Here is a 27,336-nt window from a genome sequence, read left to right as displayed (position 1 = left end):
TGGCCGGAAGGTTAATTAGTTCCTGTATTAAATTGCGTCAAACATTTATTACAATCATAGTTTTAGATTGATGGATGTGAACATAAATGAATAGTTAAGTTTATTTAATTTTTTCCAGTTGCATGTAGAGGGAGTGAGAGAGGGCCTAAGTATAATATGGTTGCAACCACTGATCAGCATCAATGAATGATAAATTAAGGAAAGGAGAAGCTTGTGTGTCGTTGAGCTGCTGTGCATAAGGAACTCTCAGAGTCACGTTGGCTCCAGGACCCCGGCACATGTACTCTCCATAGAAAATAGTCCTGCATATATATATATATATATATATACAGAGAGAGAGAGAGAGAGAGAGAGAGAGAGAGAGAGAGCAAGATTAATTTTTCCATCAAAATAGCAATACTTGAAAAGAGCAATTAAGCAAGCTAGGGTATATGGCAATGGGAATGCATGTTGAGAATAATCTTGAGATGAAGATACATGCATGCCATGCAATGCATATATACAGTTGCATACTTGTCTCTGGTAGGGTCATTGAAGTCATTCCAGCCCTCGGGGGCAATGATCTCTGACAATAGGGTGTAAGTGAAAACCACACGGGAGAAAGGCCTCCAAGCTCGACCAAGCCATATCCTGCCGCTGCCTCCCACCGTGCAGTTGAGGAATGCGAAGCCTGTGTTCTCCTCCTTGGATGTTCTGCCATGCGCCGTCACTGCTCCATTTATGATCTTTGCTCCTATTGCCACTGGGTTGGCTATGGACACCAGTTGGCAGTTCTGTACCCCCAAGTATATACACGTGCATGCATGCTTATCAGAATATGCAATATAAAAAGTGTCTATGCGTGAAGGGAGGATGAGAGAGAGAAGCGAGCCTCTGCGGGGTAAAGGCTTAAACTTCACATGGTAAAGAAATTTTTGGTTTTGGTGAAGATATATGGAATTCGTGCGGTTGGTCTGGCTGCACAAGATACGAAAAAAAAAAAAAAAATGTTGTGGCATTCTTCTATTGAGTAGGGGAGGAGCAGGTGCGCGTACACACTTGCATACGCATATATAAGTAGAGTTTAAATAAGTTGAGTTTGGGTAGAATAAAACATAAATTTGAGCCGACCTAATTAATTATCAAGCTATCAGTATGTATCCTTTAATAAATATATAATATTTTTTTTAGAATTTTTCTTTAATATTTGATCAAGTTTAATTTTTGTAAGAAAATTATTTTTATTTTTCTCTTCAATATTTTACAAATATGAGTTAAAACTTAACCCAGGAAAATCACTTCTCAAAACTTTTTATTTTTTATTTTTACTTTTGACATACTTAATTTTCACGGGATGTGAATTTTTATGATTCTTAGAAGTGGGATATTATTTATTATAAAAAAGGATTTTTCAAATCAAAGCACTTCTAAAAAATAATTAAAGTCTAAATGAATTTTTAAAAATTTATTTTTACCATTTTATATACATGACTAAATTATCATTCCCACGCATACCCGCAATTTGACACTTAATAGCCTAAATATATATGATCTATCATCATTAATTTATGCCTTAATTTAGGGATAGTTATTCCACATTAATCTATGGATTCTGAATATTATATTATTTTTTGTTTATATTGAAAGACTGACTTAGGGATGTCACTACCTTCATTAGCTGCACATTGACATTCACCTAAATTTAAAAGCAATTACAAAAAGTATTAATGTCAATATATTTTTAGATTGATGTCAAGATTTGGGGATAGTATATAGCATGTTACTTTGCCTAAATAATGAAAAATACCATAATTTTTTTAGTGATGGTGTATTTTGAGGCGTGGAAATAGCCTCGTGCAAAAATATAAGGTAAGGTTGCGTACTATAGATCCATTGTGGTCCACCCCTACTCTGGACCTCACATACGTGGGAGTTTTGTGCACCGAGCTGCCCCATTTATGTATTTTGAGATTCCTTGATTTAGGATAATTTACAACTATCTAATTTGGGGATTTTGAATATAAAATCAATTGAGTTGTATTGTTGAATGTTGACTTATGTTTATTTTTAAATGGAGATAAAGCTCCTCGATGAACGGAGATAAAGCTCCAGGACCCGACGGTTTCATAGCCTATTTGGTTCAAAAGTGTTGGAAATTCATGAAGAAAGACTTCGTCTCAGCCTTCCAAGAATTTTATTTATTCTAAAGAAAAATTTGAAAGAATCCTAAATGCCACATTTATTGTCATCATCCCAAAAAAAGGTAGGGCCGAAAACATTAAAGACTTCATACCTATAAGTCTTATTGGCATTTTCTACAAAATTCTAGCCAAAGTTCTCGCCAATAGATTGAGGACTATTCTTCCATCAATAATATCAAAAAACCAGATGACTTTCATATCAAGTAGGCACATCCTCGATGCAGCCCTTATTGCAAACGAAAGCATTGATTTCTTAAGGAATAAAAAAAGTGGAAAGCGTTGTGTGCAAACTTGACCTGGAAAAGGCTTTTGACGATGTTATTTGGAATTGTCTTAACAATTTGTTGGGCATCATGGGGTTCAGGGCAAAATGGAGAAGATGGATAAATTAAAATGAATTTTCTACGACATCCTTTTCTATCTTGATTAATGGTGAGGCTTCCGATTTCTTTAGGAGTTCAAGGGGTCTTAGACAAGGAGACCCTTTATCTCCTTTCCTCTTTTTTGTTATCATGGAGGCACTCTCTTATATATTGTCTCAAGGAGTGGAGAAGAAGCTAGTTGAGTGAATCAAAATCGGTCACCTCTCACTGCACACTAGTCTATCACACCTCTTATTTGCTGATGACGCATTAATTTTCTGCAGTTATTGCTCATCGCAATTCAAAAATTTGAGGGCAATCTTGCTTTGCTTTGAGGAAACTACGGGGCTTAAAGTTAACTTGTCCAAGAGCAGTATGTTTCCGATTGGTAATATCGGGGGATGCGAACTCCATGGTAGATATCTTGAGTTGTACAATGGGCTCTGTTCCATCTCTTTATCTTGGCATTTCGTTGGGTTCAAATATCTTCAGCACGCACATATGGGACCTGAACGGGAAATAATGGAAAGAAAGATCGCTTCTTGGAAGTCTAATCTCCTATCCATGGGTGGTAGATTGAATTTGATTAATTAAGATCTTTCCAATCTTCCAAGTTACTATATGTCAATTTTCCCGCTACAAAAGAGGATAATCACTAGCATAAAAAATTTGCAAAGAAATTTTTTGTGGAAGGGAACAAGTGAGAGCTTTAAATATCCCCTCGTCAGATGGAGGTTGGTGACTCAGCCCAAAAATAAGGGTGGGCTTGGAACAAAAAAATTGAAGACCATGAACAAAGCTCTACTTGGAAAATGGATATGGAGATTTGCTAAAGAAGACAATAGCCTATGAAAAAAGGTGATTTGTTCTAAATACGGAGTTGGTTCTTCTATTTGGCTTTATCCCAAGCATCCAAGAGACTTCAAGGGGGAGTCTTTGGATGAATATGCTCAAACTTAACGTAGAAATTTGGGAGCATGTGAAAATTCAGGTTGGCAACGGGAGCATAAAAAGTTTTTGGATAGATAAATAGGCCAATGGGGATACAATCAAAAATATTTATCCTAATATTTTCATTTTGGCAACTCATCAAAAGGCTAAAATTGATGAGGTCTTACACTTCTCTAATGATAGACCTTTTTGGGACCTAAGTCTTAATTGGCAAATCAGAGGAAAGGAGGCAAATCTGTCTATTGGGCTTTTGAAACTAATCTATAAAGTCGTAGTACAAAGAAGTTCACCTGATTGTTGCTATTGAGACCTTAACAATTCTTTTTTTTTTTTCAGTGGCTAGTTTTTACAAAGCCCTTTCTCAGAAAATTCATCCCAAGGGTCTTAAACCAACTGTTAAACTTTGGAACATTTTTATCCATTCAAAGATCAGCATCTTTTGCTGGTTGACAAAATAATAGAATTTTGACAATTGATAATTTACAAAGGAGAGGTTGGAAATTGGCCACGATGTGTATTCTTTGCAAAGAGGAGGGTGAGGAGGTCAACCATATGCTCCTTCATTGTCAATTTAGCACAAATTTATACTTGGTCTTCCCCTTCAAATTAAGTTCGTTTTACGACCTTTGGAATTCCACAAGACTCAAAAGCTTTGTAAAGAGCCTTAGAGCAGCCATCATGGGTGTGGATTGTTGGGAAATATGGAAAGAAAGAAATAAAAGGATTTTTAGGGACTTCTCTTCATCTACAGAGGTCCTTTCTAGATGCCTTGATAATCTATTTCTATGGTCTAGATCCTACTCTTTTCTCACGAACTTGGATAGGGAAGAATTCCAATGCATTTTGTCCGATTTAGGAGGTTAATAGGGGGCTTCTTTGGAGTGAGTGTAAGCCTCTCTGCAACTTTGTATGATTTACTGCAGGCCTATATATTTTTCCTCCTACAGATTGGGGACGATCTTGGCTTATTGGTGGAAAGCCCGTGATTTGTGCTGCTGCTGCCATGGTCACATTTCAAATTCTATTTTTGGGCTACTGCTCATTATTTGGGAGATATGTTGTGGTTCACTTTTTTAAGTGTTTGAAGTAGGTTGTTTTTTACAGCTGCTTTTTCTTTAATTTTTCTAGCTTATTTTATTGCTTTTTGTTGCATTGGGATGTAATTGTCCTATTCATTTTCCTGTTGTATTGTTTCTTTGCTCATTAATGAATTTCCTTAGCATTATCTTTAAAAAAAATGATATTGTATTTTTAAATGCCTAAATCTCAGGAATAATATATGACACGTTTATTTGGCATTTTGAAATAAATTTAAAGCTATTCATTGCCAAAAATACAACATCTAAGTACATTGAAATTTTTCTAAATAATAAAATTGACAAAAAAAATATTAGCTATATTATATTTTGAGATGTTGATTGGTGAACTTAATAGAAATAGCTAAAACAAGATCTTTATTGTATATCATTTGGAGATGATATTGTTTTGATTGAGAAAAGTATGAGTGGAGTGGAATTTAAGTTACAACTATGAGGATCACTTTAGAGTCTAAAGGTTTTAGGACAAGTAGAAATAATAGATATAGTAATTTTAATAACACAAGGAGGAGCATTGGAGATAAGATAAAACTTGATAATTAAGAAATTAATGGCATTAGTAAAATTTTAATGTAATAACCTGAACTCATGAAATAAAATAAAAATAAATAAAAGGAAAAGGGGAAATAAATAAAGAGAAAAGAAATTTAAAAAGGGGTATTATAAGTTGGGACTCGTCAACGAACTCGTTTTCTTCATTGACGGTCGATGAGTACACGTGTCTCATTGATGAGTAATTACTGAGAGTAGAGAAAATTTAAGTTTTTAAATGATTTGTCGACAAACTTGATGTTCTCATCGACGAATGTTTTTCTTTAGTTCGTTGACGAACCTTTTAGACTCGTCGATGAACACCAGATTATAAAGAGACCCCAAATCATTTTCTTCCTCGAATTCTCTCTCCTCTCACACTCTCTGTCTAGGGTTTCGGTTCTCCTACCTTCTTTCTTTGATTCTGGCTCAAATTTAGCTCGATTCGATGATCAGAAACCACCATGAGGTTCCTAGGGTGTTTCTCTCCAAGTTAGCCGGAGGAGAAACTGGATTTGAAGTTCTTGGGCATCATGCCAAAATTAGGGTATGTATGATTTTTTAATATTAAATTAATTATTGGGAGTGTGTGAGCCTATGAGATGTTAAATGACAAATATTTTGGGGTTGAACTAATTCAGTAACGATTTTTGGAATACAGGGTTCCATTCTCCGTTTGTTTTAGGCAGAGTTTCGAGGAACAGATAAGGGGAAATAAAATATACTAGACTTTTTATTAAATTTGAATAGGTTATTTTCGAGTATAGGAACCATATAATTATAGTATGATTTTTTGAATAGTTTAGGCAATTGAAAATAATGATTTTGATTATAAATCATAATTGGAAAAAACCGTGTGGTATAAAAATAATCCTTTTTAATTAATTGATTGTTAATACTGTACGGTTGTGAATACCGTCTGCTTGTTAGTGCTGTATGGATGTGAGTACTGCCTAGTTTTGAAAGATGATTGGTTGTGGATACTGTCTAGTTGTGAATACTGCTTGGTTGTGAACATTGTTTGATGGTGAATATGGGTTGATTGTGAATATTGTCTATTGTGAACATAAACGTGCAGTAAGATACGTAGCTTCCCTATGTGGGCCACGTATAGTGAAGTACGCAACTGTCCTACGTGAGCCACGTATTGGGTAGTACGTAATAGTCCTATATGGGCCACGTCCTAAGATGAATTGCAGTAGTCCTACGTGGGCCAGTACATAAATGTACAGTAAAATACGTAGATGCCTTATGTGGGCCATGTATAGTGTAGTACGTAGCTGTCCTATGTGGGCCACGTACTGAGTTCAATAGATTGTATTGTATCATGTGTGAATGAACTGTGGTTTATATGTTTATAAACTATGTGGAATGATTGATGTGAAAGTGTGTGTATACTAGTATGTGAACTTAATTGTACAAATATTTATGACAAAGTAAATCTCTCTGCTCGAGGGCTTACTGTAAAAGATGAGTTTATATATATATATATATTAAACACTTCTGCCACACACTGCTATAGTTTATTTCTTCCTTACTAAGAGGTGTCTTACTTCAACAAATTATTATCTTTTCAGGTCCTTCAAGTGATCGAGCTTAGAAAGTTTTGGGGTCGGGTTTAGAATTTTGGTGACTTGTGAGTGGTAGTAAGAATTGAAATATATATATAATTATGTTTTAGAATTTTTGGTTATATAATATATGTGGATGGATACTCCTTTTTGGGTTGTATATAGTACTCTGGTATTTTATTTGAGATTGTTCATTATTTTTCTGCTGCGTGAATGGTATCAGAGATGGTGATTGGTCTCATCACACCTCAGGCCCCACCTTGTAGGTCTGGGGCGTGACATTTAGTATGTTGGTTCTATTATGCAAGGATAAGGAGAAATGGAAGAGGATCTAATGCAAAAACTTAAATCAGGGTGGGTAAAAATGGTGTGCCTCTAACATGTTGTGTGATAGTAGAATGCCTTTAAAATTAAAAAGAAAGTTCGATAAGATGACTATAAGACCAACCATGCTTTATAAATGAGAATGTTGGACAATTAAGAAACATATGCAAAAAGTAAAAGTTTCCAAAATGCGAATGTTAAGGTGGATGAATGGTATAACATTAAAAGATGAATTGAGAAACGAACATATTACCCAATAAAATAGGTATAACACTTATCAGAAACAAGATATATACAAAAAGGGTTAATATAGATAGTTTGAACATTTGAAGCATGGGCCAATTAATGCACTTGTGAAGAGGAGTGAGTTAGTTAATGCTTCTAGTATTAAAATAAGTAGAATTAGATTTAAAATAACTTGCAATGAGATAGTTACAAAGAATTCAATTGCTCTAAGTTAGCAAATGACTATGTTCTCAATCGGGTGAATTGACGAAAATGAATGAACATAGCCAATCTCACCTAGGAGGTAAGGCTCAAGGTTGTTGTTGTTATATTGCTTTTACTTTGAGGTTAATTTTGGAGATTTTTAAAATATAAAGTTCATTGTGAGTTGTATGGAGTGTTGGCTTATGAGACTTTTGCTATTTATTTATTAAAATTATTAATAAAATAGTATTTCAAAAATAGCTGCACACACGTCTACCTTCACCTAAATTTATATCATTTACATTTATTAAATTATTTTAATTATTATTTTCTAATTAAATTTACTTGGCAATAGTTAAAGTAACTTGCTGTTATTTTCTTAATTTTCACAAATGTACATGTACTCATGCACGTGTATTTTACGTCATTTAATTACGTATTCAGTTTTATGACTTGATCAGTATAATAGTTAGCATATGATTACATGTTGTTTTCCAAAAATCATTTTATTGTTGTTTTCTGGTAATAGTCATGTTTCCTTTTCATCTTTAATTGTTCTTCTTACAAAAAATATTTTATAAGCTAAATACAATTCATTAGTAATGAGTTTCCTAAATTGTAATTTGACTAGAAAAGTTAATAAAGGTTGGATGTGGCTTCTTCAAAGATTGGATTTAATTTGGTTAATTTTGTTTTGCCTAGCATACTTGGTTGACAACGTTTTTATTGAGGTTCTAATTTGAGGTGCTAACTCTTTGATTTTTCACTTAATATTAAGTTAGACTTAGCAAATTGTAGTATTGATAGGTTGAGATTGTGCAGAACTACATTTGAGTCAAAAATTTAAAAAAAGACTAGTTTTATTGATGAGAAAATGTTGTCACTAAAGTTGACATCAACTTTTTGAGTAACATTTAGTGGCAAATTTTATGTTTCACTAAAACCATGTGTTAACAAGTTTTTTTTTGTCCCTAAGACTTTTCTAGATGAAAAAACATTTTGTTATTAAATGATTTTGGGATTATTATTATTTTTTAATTTTTTATCCTTAATGTCAATTGGCAATGAATCTTTCTTCCTTTATGACTTTTAGGGATGAATTTATTTTGTCAAAAAAAATAAAACGAACAAAATAACTAGGTCGTGAGGGACAAATTCTTTTTGTCAAAGCAAACTAGAAAATTCTACTCATCAAATTCTCTAGTAATTAAATTCTTTTCCTAAAATAATCTTTTGGTAATGAAATTGGATATTCGTTCCTAAAAATATTTATTATCATATTTTTAGGAATGAAATTGTGACTAAATTTTTTCATCCCCAATAGTCTTTGGCAATGATTAAAAAAAAAAAAAAATTATGGACAAATTGATTTGACCCTAGAAGAACACTTTTCTTGTAGTGATACTGAGATTTTATGATGGAAATTTATGTAGAATTATTCAAAATCCAAATTTGAAATTTACATATTCAATGAAATTTAGAATGCCTAAAACAAAGGGAGGTGTTGCAAAATTTTGGCATGCTTAAGCTATATAAACTTCTAAAGAAACTTTTAACTCAATTGGGCATTTAAATTTTAAAACAAAATGAGAATGTTTAAATTATTGGATTAAAATTTTAACTTTTTAAAGCTTATGTTTTAGTCATAAAGGCGTAATATATATTATACAATAAAGAAAAATAGTGCCTCTTTAAAAGTATTTTCTTTCAGTTTCCAAATTAAAGGCTAGTTGTTAGCATCTTCAAGTTTTGCAACCTTGACACATGGTTTTGATGTATGATTATTGACTTAGAGGGACGGTCGAGTAACCTAGACGTGACTGTGTGATTGTCATGGGGATGGTTTCAATATGTCTCTATGATGTTGTGGTTGGTCAAGATAGTTATGATGATGGTGTTCTTGAATCTAAGAGGTGTGATGCCTACTCAACTTTTAGGCAAACACTATGTGAGCATCCTATCTAATCTCCTAGTATCCTGATGGGCACTAAGTAAGCAACCTTGAGGAGCACTTAAGGGCAGTCTCTTGACATTCTTGATGGGTGGCTGGGCTTCTATATGGGATTGGGAGCCCCACGGACAATCCATTTGGGAATGAGATCACATGAGTCTCTCACCTTAGAGCTTTAGGTGCACATCATTCTTAAGATTCAACTTTACAATTGGGTGATATCATTTAAGACCTCAGTTGTGTTGTCGAGATGAGGAGTTACCCTCAGTACTGGAGGAATGTGAGTAATTTTCCTTATTGCTAAGTCCAGGTTTGTTAATGATATATGATCTTAGTTGGATCAAGGGTTGTTGATCCGTGAGACTGGACCATTGGGTTAGACATTTGAGTGTTTCGTTAGATAAGGATGAGCAAGGTTGGGTTGGACTTGGTGTAGTCTTGCCACCGCACATACATGAATTCTTAAGTTTTAGAAGGATATTTTTAAGGGTGATTTCTTTTGGCCACTTAGAACTTCCTATCTGTGAAGTACGTAATAGAGCGGATCTCTTAATCTTAAATAATAATAAGATTGAAACAATTCACATAAAATCGATTATGGGTATTTAAATTGTATTGTTAAGTAGGGGAAGGAGCAAGTTATCTTTGAGTGGGTTGTTCTCTCTCTCTCTCTCTCTCTCTCTCTCTCTCTCTCTCTCTCTCTCTCTCTCTCTCTCTCTCTCTCTCTCTCCTCTCTTGTTATGTAACCCATTGTGGGTAAATGGAATAAAGTTGAACTTTAGTGAATATCTTACGAATGTTAGATTATTTGATGGCGCCTTGTACTCTTTAGAAGGGATGGGGATTGATGGATGGGAACTAAGATGAGAATACCTTGTGCTTTTGAGGTAGGTAATGTTTTTGACATTTTGGTAGTCGTCGTACTAAGGTTGGTGTTGGAGCTTGAATAGAGTCATCATTACGACTCTATAGTGCCTTTGCTCCACAAGCAAAGGTGATACTCTTAGTTCTAGTGGAAATAATGGTTGAAGGAGTTTATTCAAAAGTGTTTTTTTATGGAAATTAAGGAGTTTATACCTATAGAGAGAGGTGACATTCTTAGATCTATAAGGAAGAATGAATGGCAAGTACCTTGGACAGATATCCTTATGCCACCAGTGCGACTCTATATTGGTCACAACGGTGACGTTTACCTAGTGGGTTTTGTAATTGAAGAGAACTATATATGAATGTTGATCATTGGACTTTGTTGGAACCTAGTAGCTCATATGATATGTTTTCGAGGGAACAAATGCAATTGGAGATTTCTATTATGGAATTAACGAAAGCACATTTGTGTGGTTTACATTGTCGCCTTATCATGGACCCATGCTAGAGGGCATTGGGATGATCAATGCTAAAGGGCATTGGGTTGGGTTTTGGTAAAGGGAATTTAAGCCATGATGCAAATGAGCATATGAGTTGTTATGGCAAAAGGGTTTTTCTTGTTTGTTGTTGTTGTGCAAGTTCATGTAACATGACTAATTGAGAGGGCTGCCTTTTAGATGATTCAAACCAGAGGGCTTCCTTTTAGAGGAAAGCATAAGATTGAGCTATAGGGTAGTGATATTGGAATGGTAACCACGATAGACAATGGTTGAGATTGGTTTTGTCAAAGGACCAGAGATTATGAATCCTTGAGCTTTGATTTGGTCTTGAGATTTTGGATGTTTGAGGACATGGAAAACTTGTTTTGATATTGAAGATTGTCATTTGGGTTGTTACTTGATCTTAAATGATGAGGATTTAAGGAAATTATCATATTGATCTCGTGGTACAATTTGTGCCAGCTGATTAACTTTAGAATTGTGGTATTTTGAATTGAGTATGTTATCTAATGAGCAATTGAGTTGTGTACGTTGGTTATTAAGATTGATTATGTTTTATGGTGTATCCTTGGGGTGGGCTCATCCTTGGAGTTGTGTTCGTGAGACTCCTTCAGTGAAGAATCACCTTTGGATTAGTTTATTGGATTGAGTGTGGTTAGCTAATTACTAGAGGTAGTAACTCCATGGTTTTGAGATCAATGGTTTGCAAAGAGATCCCAGGGTGTGGATCCACCTTTAAAGTTGTGTCTTGTGAAAATTTTGGGTAGAGACTCACTTTGGCATCATTTTGTTGGGTTCGAGCTTTGACGTTTACTTGGTTGGTTAACTACAAATAATAGGTTGTCGGTTAGACTTCGTTAACCTCTAAGATGGGATCTATTATTGGATGGTATGGTTGGTATGGAGTCAAATCGATTCCTTTGTGTTGATTATTCTTTAGAGAGAACCCCAATGTGATTTTGGCTTTGGTTGTTTCATGGGTTGAATTGTGATGAGTCTCAACTAGTTTCAAATCGAGTTTGGCTTTTGGAAAGTCATTTGCCTCCTTGAATCAGTTGGTGAATGTTGTTTTGAACTTTGGTAAAAGTTTGGTCTTGAGAGAGAAAAGGTTGTAAATAAAAATCAATATCAAGTATTGAAAGCTTGTGTTCTGGGATTTGTGCTATCTTTAGAATTGTCAAGTTTTCTAGTTGGCCATCAACCTGCAGTTGAGTTGTGACCTTGGATTTGAGAAGTCTGGTGTTGGTTAAGAGATTTGAGTGTGGTTCAGAGGAAGCTATAGTTAGTTTCAAGTCTAAGTTTTGGATGAAGAATTTGTGTTCAAAGACATGTGCTATAAGCCATTTTGGATCAGATTGGGATCAAATCTACTTTGGGATCAAAGAAAAGATGGGCTACTGTGAAGAGTTTCGGTTTATGGTTGGATGAGGCCCTTTGTGTTGGGGTTCAACCAGTATTGCTAAAACTTGGTTCCTGTATGTTCATCAATAAATAAACTGATTGAGTAGTGGAAAATATTAGGGTCTTACAGTCCTGCAACCTTAATGCATGATTTTGGTATATGATTATTGACTTTGAGGTATGGTCAGGTAACCTGGATGTGACTGTGCAGTTGTCAGGGGATGGTTTCGGTATATCTCTATGACATTGTGGTTCATTTGGATAGTTCTAATAATGGTTTTCTCAAATCTAAGATGTGTGATCATTAGATCCTTGGTGGTTACTTGTATGCGAGTAAGAGTACTTTGGAGACTGACTTTTAGGGGAATAATACTAGGTGAGCATCCTACCTTCCCCTAGTATCTTAATGGATACCAAGTGAGCAACCCTAAGGAGTGCTCAGGGGCAAGCTCTTGACATCCTTGAGGGATGTCGTGGGCTTTCATGTCGCAGTCAAAGCCCCATGGATGATCTATTTAGGAATGAGATTGTGTGGTTCTTTCGGCTTGGAGGTTTGAATGCATGTCCTTCTTAGGTATCAGTTATATAGTTCGGCGGTATCATCTAAGATCCAATTGTGTCGTGGAGATGAAAAGTATCCTCAATGTTGGTGGAATGTAAGTTATTTCCCTTATTGTTTGAGTTTGGGTTCATCAATGATAACGTTAGTTGGATTAAGGGCTCTTGTGTAGTGAGACTTGGCCATTGGATTAGACACTTGAGTGCTACCTATGATAAGGATATGTGTATGACTGGGTTGGACTTAGTGTAATCTTGTTGTCACATAGGTGTGACTCCTTAACTCCTTTTTGGAGGATATTGACAAGAGTGATTTTTTTTTTTTATTTACCATTGAAAACTCCACGACTGTGACACAAGTAATTTTTTGATATCTTGTCATTATTAATCTATTCAATCTTATGATGGAAATTTATGTAGAATTATTCAAAATTCAAATTTGAAATTTACATATTCAATGAATTTTAGAATGCCAAAAACAAAGTGAGGTGTTGCAAAATTTTGGCATGCTTAAGCTATATAAACTTCTAAAGAAACTTTTAACTCAATTGGGCATTTAAATTTTTAAACAAAATGAGAATATTTAAATAATTGGATTAAAATATTAACTTTTTAAAGCTTATGTTTTAGTCATAAAGGCATACTATATATATATATTACACAATAAAGAAAACTAGTACATCTTTAAAAGTATTTTCTTTCAGTTTCCAAATTAAAGGCTAGTTGTTAGCATCTTCAAGTTTTGCAACCTTGACACATGGTTTTGAGGTGTGATTATTGACTTAGAGGGACGATCGAGTAATTTGGACGTGACTATTTGATTGACACGGGGATGGTTTCAATATGTCTCTATGACGTTGTGGTTGGTTAAGATAGTTATGATGATGGTCTTCTTGAATCTAAGAGGCGTGATGCTTACTCATATGTGACCGAGAATACTTCAAAGACTTACTTTTAGGCGAACACAATGTGAGCATCCTATTTGATCTCCTAGTATCCTAATGGGCACTAAGTGAGCAACCTTGAGGACCACTTAGGGGCAGTCTCTTGATATTCTTGATGGGTGTTTGAGCTTCTATGTGGGATTGGGAGCCCCACGGAAAATCCATTTGGGAATGAGATTACATGAGTCTCTCACCTTAGAGCTTTAGGTGTACATCATTCTTAAGAGTCGGTTATATAGTTGGGTGATATCATTTAAGACCTCAGTTGTGTTGTGGGGATGAGGAGTTACCCTCAGTACTGGAGAAATGTGTGTAATTTCCCTTAATGCTAAATCTAGGTTTGTTAATGATATATGATCTTAGTTGGATCAAGGGTTGTTGATCTGTGAGACTGGACCACTGGGTTTGAGTGTTTTGTTAGATAAGGATAAGCAAGGTTGGGTGGACTTGGTGTAGTCTTGCCAGCACACATACATGAATCCTTAAGTTTTAGAAGGATATTTTTAAGGGTGATTTCTTTTGGCCACTTAGAACTTCTTATCTATGAAGTAGATATTAGAGCAGATCTCTTAATCTTAAATAATAATAAGATTGAAACAGTTCACATAAAATCGATTATGGGTATTTAGTTTGTATTGTTGAGTGGGGGAAGGAGCAAGTTATCTTTGAGTGGGTTATTCTCTCTCTCTCTCTCTCTCTCTCTCTCTCTCTCTCTCTCTCTCTCTCTCTCTCTCCTCTCTCTCTCTCTCTCTCTCTCTCTCTTTCCTCTCTTGCTATGTAACCCATTGTGGGTAAATGGAATAAAGTTGAACTTTAGTGAATATCTTATGAATGTTAAATTATTTGATGGTGCCTTGTACCCTTAAGAAGGGATGGGGATTGATGGATGGGAACTAAGATGAGAATACCTTGTGTGTTTGAGGTAGGTATTGTTTTGACACTTTGGTAATCGTTGTACTAAGGTTGGTGTTGGAGCTTGAATAGAGTCATCCATTAAGACTCTATAGTGCCTTTGTTCCACAAGCAGAGGTGATACTCTTAGTTCTAGTGGAAATAATGGTTGAAGGAGTTTATTCAAAAGTGTTTTTATGGAAATTAAGGAGTTCATACCCATAGAGAGAGGTGACATTCTTAGATCTATAGGGAAGAATGAGTCTGCCTTTCAGATGAATGTTTGAGTTCAAACCAGAGGGCTTCCTTTAGAGGAAAGCATGAGTTTGAGCTATAGGGTAGTGATATTAGAATGGTAACCATGATAGACAATGGTTGGTTTTGTCAAAGGACGAGAGATTATGAATCCTTGAGCTTTGATTTGGTCTTGAGATTTTGGATGTTAAAGGACATGGAAAACTTGTTTTGATATTGAAGATTGTCACTTCGGTTGTTACTTGATCCTAAATGATGAGGACTTAAAATTCTTGTATCGATCTTGTGGTACAATTTGTGCTGGCTGGTTAACTTTAGAATTGTGGTATTTTGAATTGTGTTGGTTATCTAATGAGCAATTGAGTTGTGTATGTTGGATGTTAAGATTGATTATGTTTTATGGTGTTTCCTTGGGGTGGACTCATCCTTAGAGTTGTGTTCATGAGACTCCTTTAGTGAAGAATCACCTTTGGATTAGTTTATTGGATTGAGTGTGGTTAGCTAATTACTAGAGGTAGTAACTCCATGGTTTTGAGATCAGTTGTTTGCGAAGAGATCCTAGGGTGGGGATCCACCATTAAAGTTGTGTCTTGTGAAAATTTTGGGTAGAGACTCACTTTGGCATCATTTTTTTGGGTTTGAGCTTTGATGTTTACTTGGTTGGTTAACTACCAATAATAGGTTGTCGGCTAGACTTCAGTAACCTCTAAGGTGGGATCTATTCTTGGATGGTAATCGATTCCTTTGTTTTGATTATTCTTTAATGAGAACCCCAATGTGATTTTGGCTTTGGTTGTTTCATGGGTTGAACTGTGATGAGTCTCAACTAGTTTCAAATCAAGTTTGGCTTTTGGAAAGTCATTTGCCTCCTTGGATCAGTTGGTGAATGTTGTTTGGAACTTTGGTAAAAGTTTGGTCTTGAGAGAGAAAAGGTTGTAAATACAAATCCATATCAAGGATTGAAAGCTTGTGCTCTGGGCCATCAGCTTGTAGTTGAGTTGTGACCTTGGATTTGAGAATTCTGGTGTTGGTTAAGAGATTTGAGTGTGGTTCAGAGGAAGCTATAGTTAGTTTCAAGTCAAAGTTTTGGATGAAGAATTTGTGTTCAAAGACATGTGCCATGAGCCACTTTGGATTATATTGGGATCAAATCTACTTTGGGATCAAAGACAAGATGGGCTACTGTGAATAGTTTCAGTTTATGGTTGGATGAGGCCTCTTGTGTTGGGGTTCAACCAATATTTCTAAAACTTGGTTCGTGTGTATTCATTAACAAATAAACTGATTGAGTTGTGGAAAATATCAGGGTCTTACAGTCTTGCAACCTTAATGCATGATTTTGGTATATGATTATAGACTTCAAGGTATGGTTGGGTAACCTGGATGTGACTATGCAGTTGTTAGGGGATGGTTTCGGTATATCTCTATGACATTGTGGTTCATCTGGATAGTTCTAATAATGGTTCTCTCAAATCTAAGATGTGTGATCATTAGATCCTTGGTGGTTACTTGCATGTGAGTAAGAGTACTTCAGAGACTAACTTTTAGGGGAACAATACTAGGTGAGCATCCTACCTTCCCGTAGTATCTTGATGGATACCAAGTGAGCAACCCTAAGGAGTGCTCAGGGGCAAGCTCTTGACATCCTTGAGGGATGTCGTGGGCTTTCGTGTGGCATTGGGAGCCCCATGGATGATCCATTTAGGAATGAGACTGCGTGGTTCTTTCGCCTTGGAGGTTTGAATGCATGTCCTTCTTAGGTATTAGTTATACAGTTCGGTGGAATCATCTAAGACCCAATTGTGCCATGGAGATGAAAAGCATCCTCAATGTTGGTGGAAGGTAAGTTATTTCCCTTATTGTTTGAGTTTGGGTTCATCAGTGATAACATTAGTTGGATTAAGGGCTGTTGGGTAGTGAGACTTGATCTTCGGATTAGACACTTGAGTGCTTCCTATGATAAGGATATGTGTATGACTGGGTTGGACTTAGTGTAATCTTGTTGTCACATAGGTGTGATTCCTTAACTCCCTTTAGGAGGATATTGACAAGAGTGATTTTTTTTTTTTTTTCACCATTGAAAACTCCACGACTGTGACACAAGTAATTTTTTAATATCCTGTCATTATTAACCTATTCCATCTTAACTCGAGATTGATTATAGAAAAAACATCATTTCAAAGGAAAACATGAAGACAAAAATTTATGACAACTTTAATGAAATTTTATGTATGTCAAATTTTTTTTTTTTCCTGATTAGTTGTTTGCTTGCTTGCATATGATGGATTAATTTTTTAATTAAATCAGTTAACTACACTTTTAACAAATTATGCAAATATATGTACATCAATTCTACTATAGTTTATATATAATAAAGTAAATAATTTATTTGATTAATTAGATGATTACACCATTGTTTATTTAAATAATTTATCATCTAATTAAATAATAAAAATTTATTTAATCCTTCTTCGTCCAAACCAACATTAATTTTAAAAAAATGATTCTAATATTAGAACACGTTTATAAAACATTTAAAATTTAATCATAAATTGAGACTATTTTATAATATCGAATGGTCCAATTTACTATATTTGACATGCTTGCCAATGCTAATCCACCTTGTCGCCTAATAGTAGGTGAACTTCATTTGATAACTTAGGTGACCATCATCGCCTGATGATTGTACTGTCTCTAGTGCTTAAGAGACTACTTATGACTTCTATGTTGCCTGGGTGCATGATATGTGAGTATTCCATTCTTTAGGCGATTTGCACCATAGTTGTAGTGTTTGACTTATGCTCTTTTATAAATGAGATTCTCTACTTAGTAAAAAAGGTCACATGTGATTCACCTTACCTAGGTAATATCTTTTTAAGGTGACTATCTAGTTTGAATGATCACCATCACATTCCGAGGATGTGCACAAGGATGACTACCCCCCCCCCTCCCCGTCTCGCATTTGCTTCATTTAAATTACTTATAACACTTACAAATAAACAATCATAAATCACGACCTTAGTTTTGGTTGGTCACAAAATTATATACCCTTCCTTTCTTGGGCAACCCATACTAAGAATATTCTTGGTCTTTTCCCATGTTGTCTATTGCGAGGCAACAAATCACACATTTGAGGGGTACATAAATCATGTCAATAGCCTAAAAATGTGATATTTGTGACTCACATTAGCAACCTTCTGCTTAGTTACTATAATAGCTAGGCAATTTTCTCGAGGGGATCTTTGTCAAATGATCACTTACTTGACCACAATCACTTAGTTTCCAAAATGGTTAAGCGACCTTCTCTAACTGCCTGCAATTTTATCTAATCACATAACGAATTCTATGCAGTACGAAGGTTAATTTTCTAGTATATTTCATTTCACCTTACTTTATTTAAATCTCCTTATCCATTCTTCTTTCATTCATGATTGACAATATGCATGCAATGAAATGTGTGGAAGCATTCTTTGCTTCCCTCCACCAAGGGGAAGAGTAGTTTGTTCGCCATTGGATCACTACAAAAAAACAAGGTTATTAGTGTTGGTTTTATGAGTATTAGTGACAATTCTAAATTAGTCGCTAAATCTGCGGTGACTAATACTTTTTGGTGACGAAATTTGAAAACCGTCACTAATAATGAGTATTAGTGATAATTTCATTTTGTCACTAAAAACCTAAGCCCGTCACTATAAATTCCACATTTTAAGGTGATGTTGGAGGAAGTAATCTAGAGTTATCCTTACTACTCTTTGATGGGGTTTTGGTTCTATCTGAAGAAGCAAAAATAAAATATCTCCTTAATTACTAAGACTCTAATGGTTGAAGTAATGCCCACCAAATTTTCTTTGATTAGCAAGTGGATCTTCCAACTGAAAGTATTTCTCTAAGAAGCTCCCTAAGCATATATAATGCTTGATATGAGATTCTGGCCAGAGAAGAGAGATATGTCGCTGAAAATAAATATCTAAGATGCAACTTGGAATACTTGTTAGCCAAAAGTATTGGTTAACAAACTAAAAAAAGGCAATGAGAATTGTAATTTTAGAATGCCAAAGTTCCTTTGTTAATGGAGATACCACCCAAAATTTCAACCTAAACGAGCCTTTTAAACCCCTCTAGGCCACAAATCCGGCGAGAGGACATGACCAACCCATAGTTCCCTCCTAATAAATCAAGAATCAACATTTGTGTGAAATCAAATCCAAGACCTCCTATTACTAGCTAGAAATTTTTTAACCTATCCATGTCCACTTGAGCTACCCTAGGGGGAAAGATTTTTCTTTTATGGCTAATGAACTCATTGATGGCTATGCAAAGGAGGATCAAGTAGTGCACAAGCTCAACATAAAGAAAGCATTCAACTAGGACTTACCCTTAAACATAATGGAAAATATAGGCTAGGGTTCAACTTTCAATGTAGGCAATAATTTAATATTGCATTGCAACAACTTAATTTTGAGGAACTAATATGACACAACTCACAAGCTTCAGATAGTTATACGAAGGCAATACTTTATCTCCTTGCTATTTACAATAGTTATGAAGGCACCAAGTCAAATGATTAAAATGGTAGAAGCTAGGTAGTACATGTATCTTAATCTTTCATCTAGTTTCTTGGATGCCAAAGTTAAAACTTCCATTATTATAACTTACTTGTTCTTTATAGATCACGTCAACATAATGCAACAATTCTAGTCATGAGTTTAGCTGGCTAAGAGTCACATTACTATGCTTCAAGATGACATTTAGCCAAAGAATTAATTTAGCCTAAAGAAAAGTTATTCCCAATTCACTTAGTCAACAAATAGATGCATTGACGAAAATTGTCAACTATAAATGAGAATGCCTTCCAACAACATACATAGATTTACCACTAGGAGCAAAACACAATGCCTCATCTATTTGAACACCGTTCATAAAGAACTTTGAGAAAAAAAAATGAAAACATTAAATACATAAAATATGGGTGGGTGGAAGGCTAACCATGATCAAGATTACTATGGACAATTTTTCCACATTATCTCTTTATTCCTTTCAAGCCTCTTCATAATCAGGGCCACAAAAAAAAAAAAAAAAAAAAAAAAAGCTTTAATGACAATTCTTTGAAAATTATCTTGTAATCCTTTATGTTGCAATGGGACTTTAATCATATTTCCAGACATAAAGGAGGGGTTGGGCATCAAATCCTTACCGTTAACTAAGAAAATCTAATAGGTAAAATGATTGATAATGAATTTCTAGTTTAACACCAAAAGATAGACTATGAAGGACTCTCATAAGTTTCAAAGAAGGATGCAAATTAGTTAGACTATCGTATTCACAAAGACACTAGACTCTCTCATGGTAGAAGACTTTGGAGAGGGATCTTAAGCATGAAAAATAGTGATGGGAGCATTATCGACATTAGCTTTGGAATAGGAGCTTTAATCTCTTTTTAGGATGATGTTTAGGCTTGAAATGCTCTCCTTTGAAGAAAAGAAGTATTGGTGAGAAACTTGTAAGCTAGGAATGAATAGCCATAAACATTTGGTAGAAAAATTTTATGCAATTAATCCAATTAGAAGAAAGAAGAAAAGACACTATACAATGGATCCTCATGATCATTGATCCCTATTAATTCTTTTTAAACTCAACTATTGCCTCAATATCTACAACCTTTACTATAAGATAACTTCCCTTACAAAGAAGTGTGGTATGATATTGTGCTATTAAGATATAATGTAGTGACACGAAGAATAATATTATTTTAATAATAAAGAGGGAGGAAAATGGAAATAGGAATAGAAGGAGACAGTAGACTTCGTCAATGAACGCTTCACGTTCGTCGACGACATTGGATTTTGGAGAATATAATAATTTTAAGAAATGGCCATAATTCATTGACGAATACAGGGGTTCCTCGAAAAGTGCATAAGGGAATTCGTCGACGAATATAGTGATTCGTCGATGAGTGCATAAGGAAATTCATCAACGAATACAAGGGGGGTTCGTCGATGAGAAAATACCGAGAGATGGATTTGGGCTACTCTGAATTTCGTCGACGAATATAGGGATTCGTCGACAAATTTACTAAAGGATTCGTCGACGAATTTACTGAAGGATTCATCGACGAATCTGACCCTATGAATAGCTAAAAACTAGATTTTTATCCACTTTCAACGCCGCTCTCTCTCTCCTCTCTCTCTCTCTCTCTCTTTACGTCCCTCTCTCACTTCTCTCTTCGTTTCCGGGCCTATTCCTCGCCGGATCGAAGATCTGAAGCCACCACGACGTTCCTGCCAGAGTTCTCTTCAAGTTTGCTAGGACGGATTATCGGTAGGATCGAGTTGGAATTCATCCTAAATTCAGGGTAAGACTTTTTAGCCCATTTTTTGCCTTCTGACAGTTATAGAAAATGATGTAGGCGAAAAAATACTAATATTCTGTTCTGGCAAGCGTTGTTTTCAGGGTGTTATGTAGGAGGCCTTGCGGGTGTTAGGCCAGTATACCATAGGGGCTTTCCAGTAGTCAGGTAAGGGAAATATGCTATGTTAGGAAATTTTGAAATGTTATACAGTTTATTAAATAATGAAAATTATGTATTAGATTATGCTGTGGCTTGTGAATATGAATATATATTACGGAGATATATTTTATAAATTTCAGTATCATGATTTTATAGGTTTCAGTACCATGATTATACAATTCTCAGTACCATGTTTATACGAATTTTAGTATTATGATTATTCAGTTTTAGTGTTATGATTATACAGTTTTCAGTATTACGACATATGAATTACAGTACAGTTTATGCGGTATCATGGTTATTACGGTTATTTCAAAATCATAATAAATCAAATAGTTGTATATAGAGATATATTATATAGTATCAGACCCTGTTGGACCATACAACAGAGTACGGTACCGTTGCTACAGATATTTACTTTATGAGTGCAACCACCTATTTAGAAAACACGTGGTAGTAGGTCGATCACCTAGGCCCTTGACGTGAACAGACTCCCCATCAGATATGGGTTGAGGTAAGCAGATCAGACTGATGGAGTATAATGATTTATTCCTAATTGGCTAGTTAGGGTAAATCCCGCCTACGGGCCGCACAACCCTGTCATGAGGGGTTAAATCATGACACACAGTTATCCACAGGGAAAATTTTCAGTTACAATTACGTATGTACAAACTTACAGAAACAGTGAACATACTTATGTATAATAGAATTATTTTGAATAGTAACCTATAATACTATTATGTTAAACAACATGGAAAGGGTTGTGTATTTCATTACTTGTATTGTACTTACGTATCCAGTTATACATGATTATATAGAAATAGATTTTCATAATATTGTAACTCATTTGTCACACACTAGTAATAACATATTTCTTCTTACTGGACGTTGGCTCATCCTAGCGTTGAATCATTTTTCAAGTGATTCAAGTAAGCGAGCAGACCAAGCTCGCAGATAGAGGGGCTTCAGTAGTGCCCTATCAGTGAAGTGAGTATTTTGGAGGATTTTTGTATATCCCAGCATAGTTGAGGGTATTTTGGGGAATATATATATATATATATATATATATATATGTGTGTGTGTGTGTGTGTGTGTGTGTGTGTATTTTGGGAAACTTGTTAGTACTCTGGTATTGTATGGTATTGTAGATATTTACCTATGGTTATGAATGTTATGTGATTCCTGCTTCTTGCTGCTTAGGTTAATGATTGGGTTTACCCCCAGTATGGTATCAGAGCATGTAGATTATTATTAAATGTTATAAAAAAAAACCTAGTTTGTTAAGAAGATCGTTACATATAATGACTAGGTATACTTGTTTAGGTACATAATCAAAGGTCCTAAAAGATAATAATCTAAAACAAAGATGTTTAGTGCTACCGAATTGTTTCTACATGTAAAAATGAAATAAGGAAATAGTGAATCATCTTTTCTAATCAACATTTCACTTGAGAGGTCTACTATTTGCAAAATGGAACTTCCTTGGGTCATGATAGAATATTTGAAATATCTCCTCCTATGTTAGAGGAGCTCAAAAGTTTATGAGGCATTTAAAAATAGCATGATATGCAATCCTAGCATCAATCATATGGGAACTTTGGAAAAAAAGGAACCATAAAGCCATCTTGAAAATAATTGAAAAATATGATCTACTTAGTTTTTTTAACTAAGTTATCTAATAGAAGTCATTTGCTTTAGGAAGCTTAAACGACAAGCTAGTTTAAATTCAAGTTCACTTTACTAGCTTGTTGATTCATGTATTGTATGATCTTCCTCTTTTACTGATTATATTGAATATTCTTCTTCACTCTATTAAAACCAATTACCTTTAAAAAAAAATATTGTCTAGCTACATGCATGTCAACATTATATTATTATTAACTACATATATTGCTAGCGATGTCATAATGGATAATTAGTTGAAAGGAAAAAAATTAAAAGGAGAGGTAAAAAGATAGTTTGTACATGTTTATTTTCCTCTGACTTTGAATAGAGAAAATAGTCTTCTCTCATTTTGATGACTGCATTTCTATGGATGTTTTTATTAACCATTGAAATGACTTGTTTTAGAAGAAAATGATTCTCCTATTGTTTTCATTGTCATAAAGTTCTATTCTACCAAATAAAAATAAAATATTTTTATATTGTATTTAATTATATTCACATTTTCCATCCTCTTTTCTAGCTACTCTCTTATTTTATTCCAAAATGTACAAAGATCGATTGTTTGATATTTACCTCATAAAATGACCTGGCATCACCGAAAATGAAGTCGATGGAACCTTGAATGTAGCAATCCTTGAAGTAATGACGACCCTTGTCATCATGAAGTGTGTCTTGTGCACCAAAGAACCCACAACCCCAAAAGGCTGATTGGTCTCCTGATACCCTAATCGCTACTGCTTGGGCTCCAACATCACCAGGATTTGGAATTGGTGCTACATTCTAAAACATGAAATTTTATATGGAAATGAAGTTAGATGAGTATGTACCATATATTAATATGAATAAAATTGTTCAAAATCTTGACATATGTTTTATTTTTAAAAAAAATATATACTAACTGAGTTATATATTAGAATTTAAAACAACGTGATCACAGTGGATGGTATTAGTATACTATTGAAATATAAATATAATCACAATCATACCTACATAATAGAACATCTTAAAGAGATATTATAAATAGATTCTAGAAACTCCACCAAGCAAGCTATACGTTTGTGGTTGGCTCCATGCATGACATGATATCAGATTTTCTTACACCAAAAAATTGCAGAGTATATAGAAGTCTCATGACTACCCTAATTCTTCTACGTTAAATAATAAATTTTCAATACAGCATGATGGGAATTTGTTTTATTCACTTTTCAAGTGTAATAAGTTTTTGCCTCGAGGATAGGTTAGAGAGAGTTCAAAATCATTCCTAATGCTTCATCTAATGAGCTTAATTTTTAGGTAAGTTGGTTCAGTACTAACACAAGGCAAATGTGAACAAACATACAAATATTCATGAATAGGGACTCGTTGATACTAGTGTATGATTTTTTGGTAATTGATCATGTGGATAATGCAAGAAAAGCTTTTAGTTTGTTTAATATGAGTACTAATGTTTTTTCTCGATAACATCAATTTTTTAAACTATTTTTTATTTGGGTCTTCCTTTGGGAGTTAAATCAAACTCTTGGCACATTTGGGACCCAATGGTGGAAAAAATGGAGAGGTAGCCGGCTACTTGGAAGTCTAAATTTCTTTCTATGGGAGGTAGATTGACCCTTATCAATGCAGTCCTTTCTAATCAACCCATTTTTTTCATATCAATGTTTTCCATACCTATGAAGGTGGCGCAGGCATTAGATAGAGAGGATGCAAATAAATTTGCTTTGGAGAGGAACAAACGAAAAAAAGAAATTAAATATCCATTGGCGAAATGGAATTCAGTCACTCACTCCAAATCGTGTGGTGGATTGGGTATTAAAAATTTAGAGACGATAAACAAAACTCTGGAGTACAAGTGCAATGTGTCCAACTGGTACCCACCGTTAAGTTCGGGAGGACCTAGGTGGAGCCCATGGAAAAGTATCATCAATCTCATGTCAATTGTTTGGGATAATATGAGAATCAATGAAGGAGATGGAAAAACAAGAAACAATATTTTGGTTGGACAAAAGGGCAGCAAAATCCACCTGTCAGGAGCTACACCCGAATCTCTTCGTGGCGGTCAGACAGAAGAATGTTGCAGTGGCCGACTTGCTTAGGTTCCACAACAACAGGCCGTTCTGAGATATCTTATTTAACAAATATGTTAGAGGTAAGGAGGCCAACAAAGTTATTGAGTTATTCAATCTGGTTTACAATGTCATGATCATTAGAGGGAAGACTGATTCATGCTTGTGGAAGCTTTCTATAACCCAAACTTTCATGGTAAAAAGTATTTACAATTATCTTGCTCACAAGGATGCTCAGATTAATGCAAGCCTTCCCTATAATCACCTGTGGAATTCAATCATCCCCTCAAAAGTGAGTGTATTTTGTTGGCTTGAAACTAATAATAAGATTCTCACTACTAATAATCTTCAAAGAAGAGGTTGGACATACATTAGCATCTATGTGTGTCTTATACATAAAGGAATGTGAGGAGTCAATCATCTCTTTCTACATTGTCATTTCAGCAAACAAATTTGGGCTATGGTTTGTGAGAGGATGCTTAATCATATAATCACGCCAAATACCTTGACAACTATGTTTTTAGTATGGAACTTCTCAAAGTTTAAAGGATTTCTTAGAAGATTGAAAGTAACAATTCTGATAGTTATATGTTGGGAAATCTTGGAAGAGAGAAATGGAAGAATCTTCAAGGAGAATTCTCTACAGTTTCAATTGCATTTGACCGTTGTTCATCAAATCTGTTTCATTAGTCTTGGTCCAATACCCTTTTGTCATCCTTAGAATGGAAAGAGTTTTCTTGTATTTTCACTGTTTTGGGAGAGTGATTTTAACCTCGCCTTCATCTATTGTCTTGTTTAAAGAATGCGAGCATCTTGCTTGAATTCTACACTTTATAATGATATTACCTGTTTAAAAAAAATATATATATATATATATATTTTAAAATAATAGTTGGTTGATTGGCCAATAAAATACATGGCCTAAAAATTGATGAGCATGATATGCAAGAATAGTTTGTAAAATTTATAGCTAGTTTTGTGTTGATTGGCCAATAAAATACATGGCCTAAAAATTGATGAGCATGATATGCATGAATAGTTTGTAAAATTTATAGCTAGTGTTGTGGAAAGATAACTACAGTTGGACAAAATTAAAACACGTATAAAAATTTCAAATTTTTACATGGGTATCGAACTATCAATCAATCCTTCCTCGAATACACACACACACACAGACACACAGATAATATTAGTTAAATAAGATTTTATAGCTTAACTCACCATGAAGCTTATGTTCTTAGCAATGAAATTGGCGGCGAAAACTTGAACGGAGCCGCTATTGAACGTGCCACGGGAAGAAGTAGCAGTGTCATTCCAAACAATTGCAGTTGAGGCATACCCTTGTCCTTGAAACGTAATATTTGTTTTGGTTCTCGCAATAATCACTTTCTCGCTAAAGTTTGGCGTCCGTATTGAAAGCCCCAGCGCGTCATGCAAGAATATTATGTATAAAATATTTTATAAAGCAACAAGGAGCTTTTAGAAATATGACCTACATATACGTGCATACGTAATTATATATATAGGCTGTAGGGGATATATAGTGCTTACTAGTAAATGCCAGAGTTGATCCATATTATGGTTCTTTTTTGGGGGTCGACACTAGCTGCATCCACCGCCGACTGCACTGTGGTGAAGTTGCAGCAGCCGTTTCCATCGACGCAAAGAATTGAGGTTGTGTCGGTGTCTGGAGGGGGGAAGTCTGGCGGAAAATCTTCACAGATGATGGAGTCTTTTGTACTCTTTTCATAGTACTGCAGGTGATCATTATGGCGAAGATCAGGACCATCTTTGATGATTAATACTGAGAAAATGGCTGATGAGAAGGTGGTGAGAGCAAGTTGGAGGAGGCATGTAGGGGCTGTTAATGGTGGGTTTGGAAATGAGAGGTGCGTGGATGCTGCCAATGCACCGAAAATGGCAATTACGAGAGTGACCCATTTGCCTTTTGAATGACTCATTTTCTTTTTATAAATTTTACTTGTATGGGATGGAGGTATATGGTGGGCGAGGAAAGAAGGTGCATGATGCTGAGGGGAGATATAGGGGAACTGAACACGTGAGGATAATGTAAGAAATTGCACTTGAAGTGCAAGGATTGATGGCATGCCTTGCAAATCACTCTGTCCCTATTAAATTCTACCTAGCTAGCTAACTCCACACAATCGCCATCCCACCAACCTTCCCAGCCCCACGAGTGGTGCTTCAAAAGTTCATTAAGAGGATAATACGTTTACCCAACTACAAAAATCTTTAGGGATTTGATGAAGCATTGGACACAGGCTGGA

At 35.0% G+C, this 27,336-nt stretch overlaps 1 protein-coding gene across 1 annotated transcript; it reads right to left on the bottom strand.

Moving 5' to 3' along the window:
* Positions 1-27,051, bottom strand: LOC131148837 (probable pectinesterase 8). The gene is made up of 5 exons (XM_058098772.1): positions 26,600-27,051; positions 26,270-26,441; positions 23,559-23,765; positions 514-773; positions 1-302 (listed from the first exon to the last, which is right to left on the bottom strand). Exons 1-5 carry the CDS (start codon positions 27,007-27,009, stop codon positions 146-148), a joined length of 1,206 nt encoding a protein of 401 aa, XP_057954755.1. The 5' UTR covers positions 27,010-27,051; the 3' UTR covers positions 1-145.
* Positions 27,052-27,336: the final 285 nt, after the last annotated feature.

The sequence above is a fragment of the Malania oleifera genome, chromosome 2, assembly GCF_029873635.1.
Source record: "Malania oleifera isolate guangnan ecotype guangnan chromosome 2, ASM2987363v1, whole genome shotgun sequence".
Taxonomy (NCBI): domain Eukaryota; kingdom Viridiplantae; phylum Streptophyta; class Magnoliopsida; order Santalales; family Ximeniaceae; genus Malania; species Malania oleifera.
The sequence above is the reverse complement of the archived record's forward strand: the minus strand, read 5'-3'. Positions and strand labels throughout refer to the sequence as shown.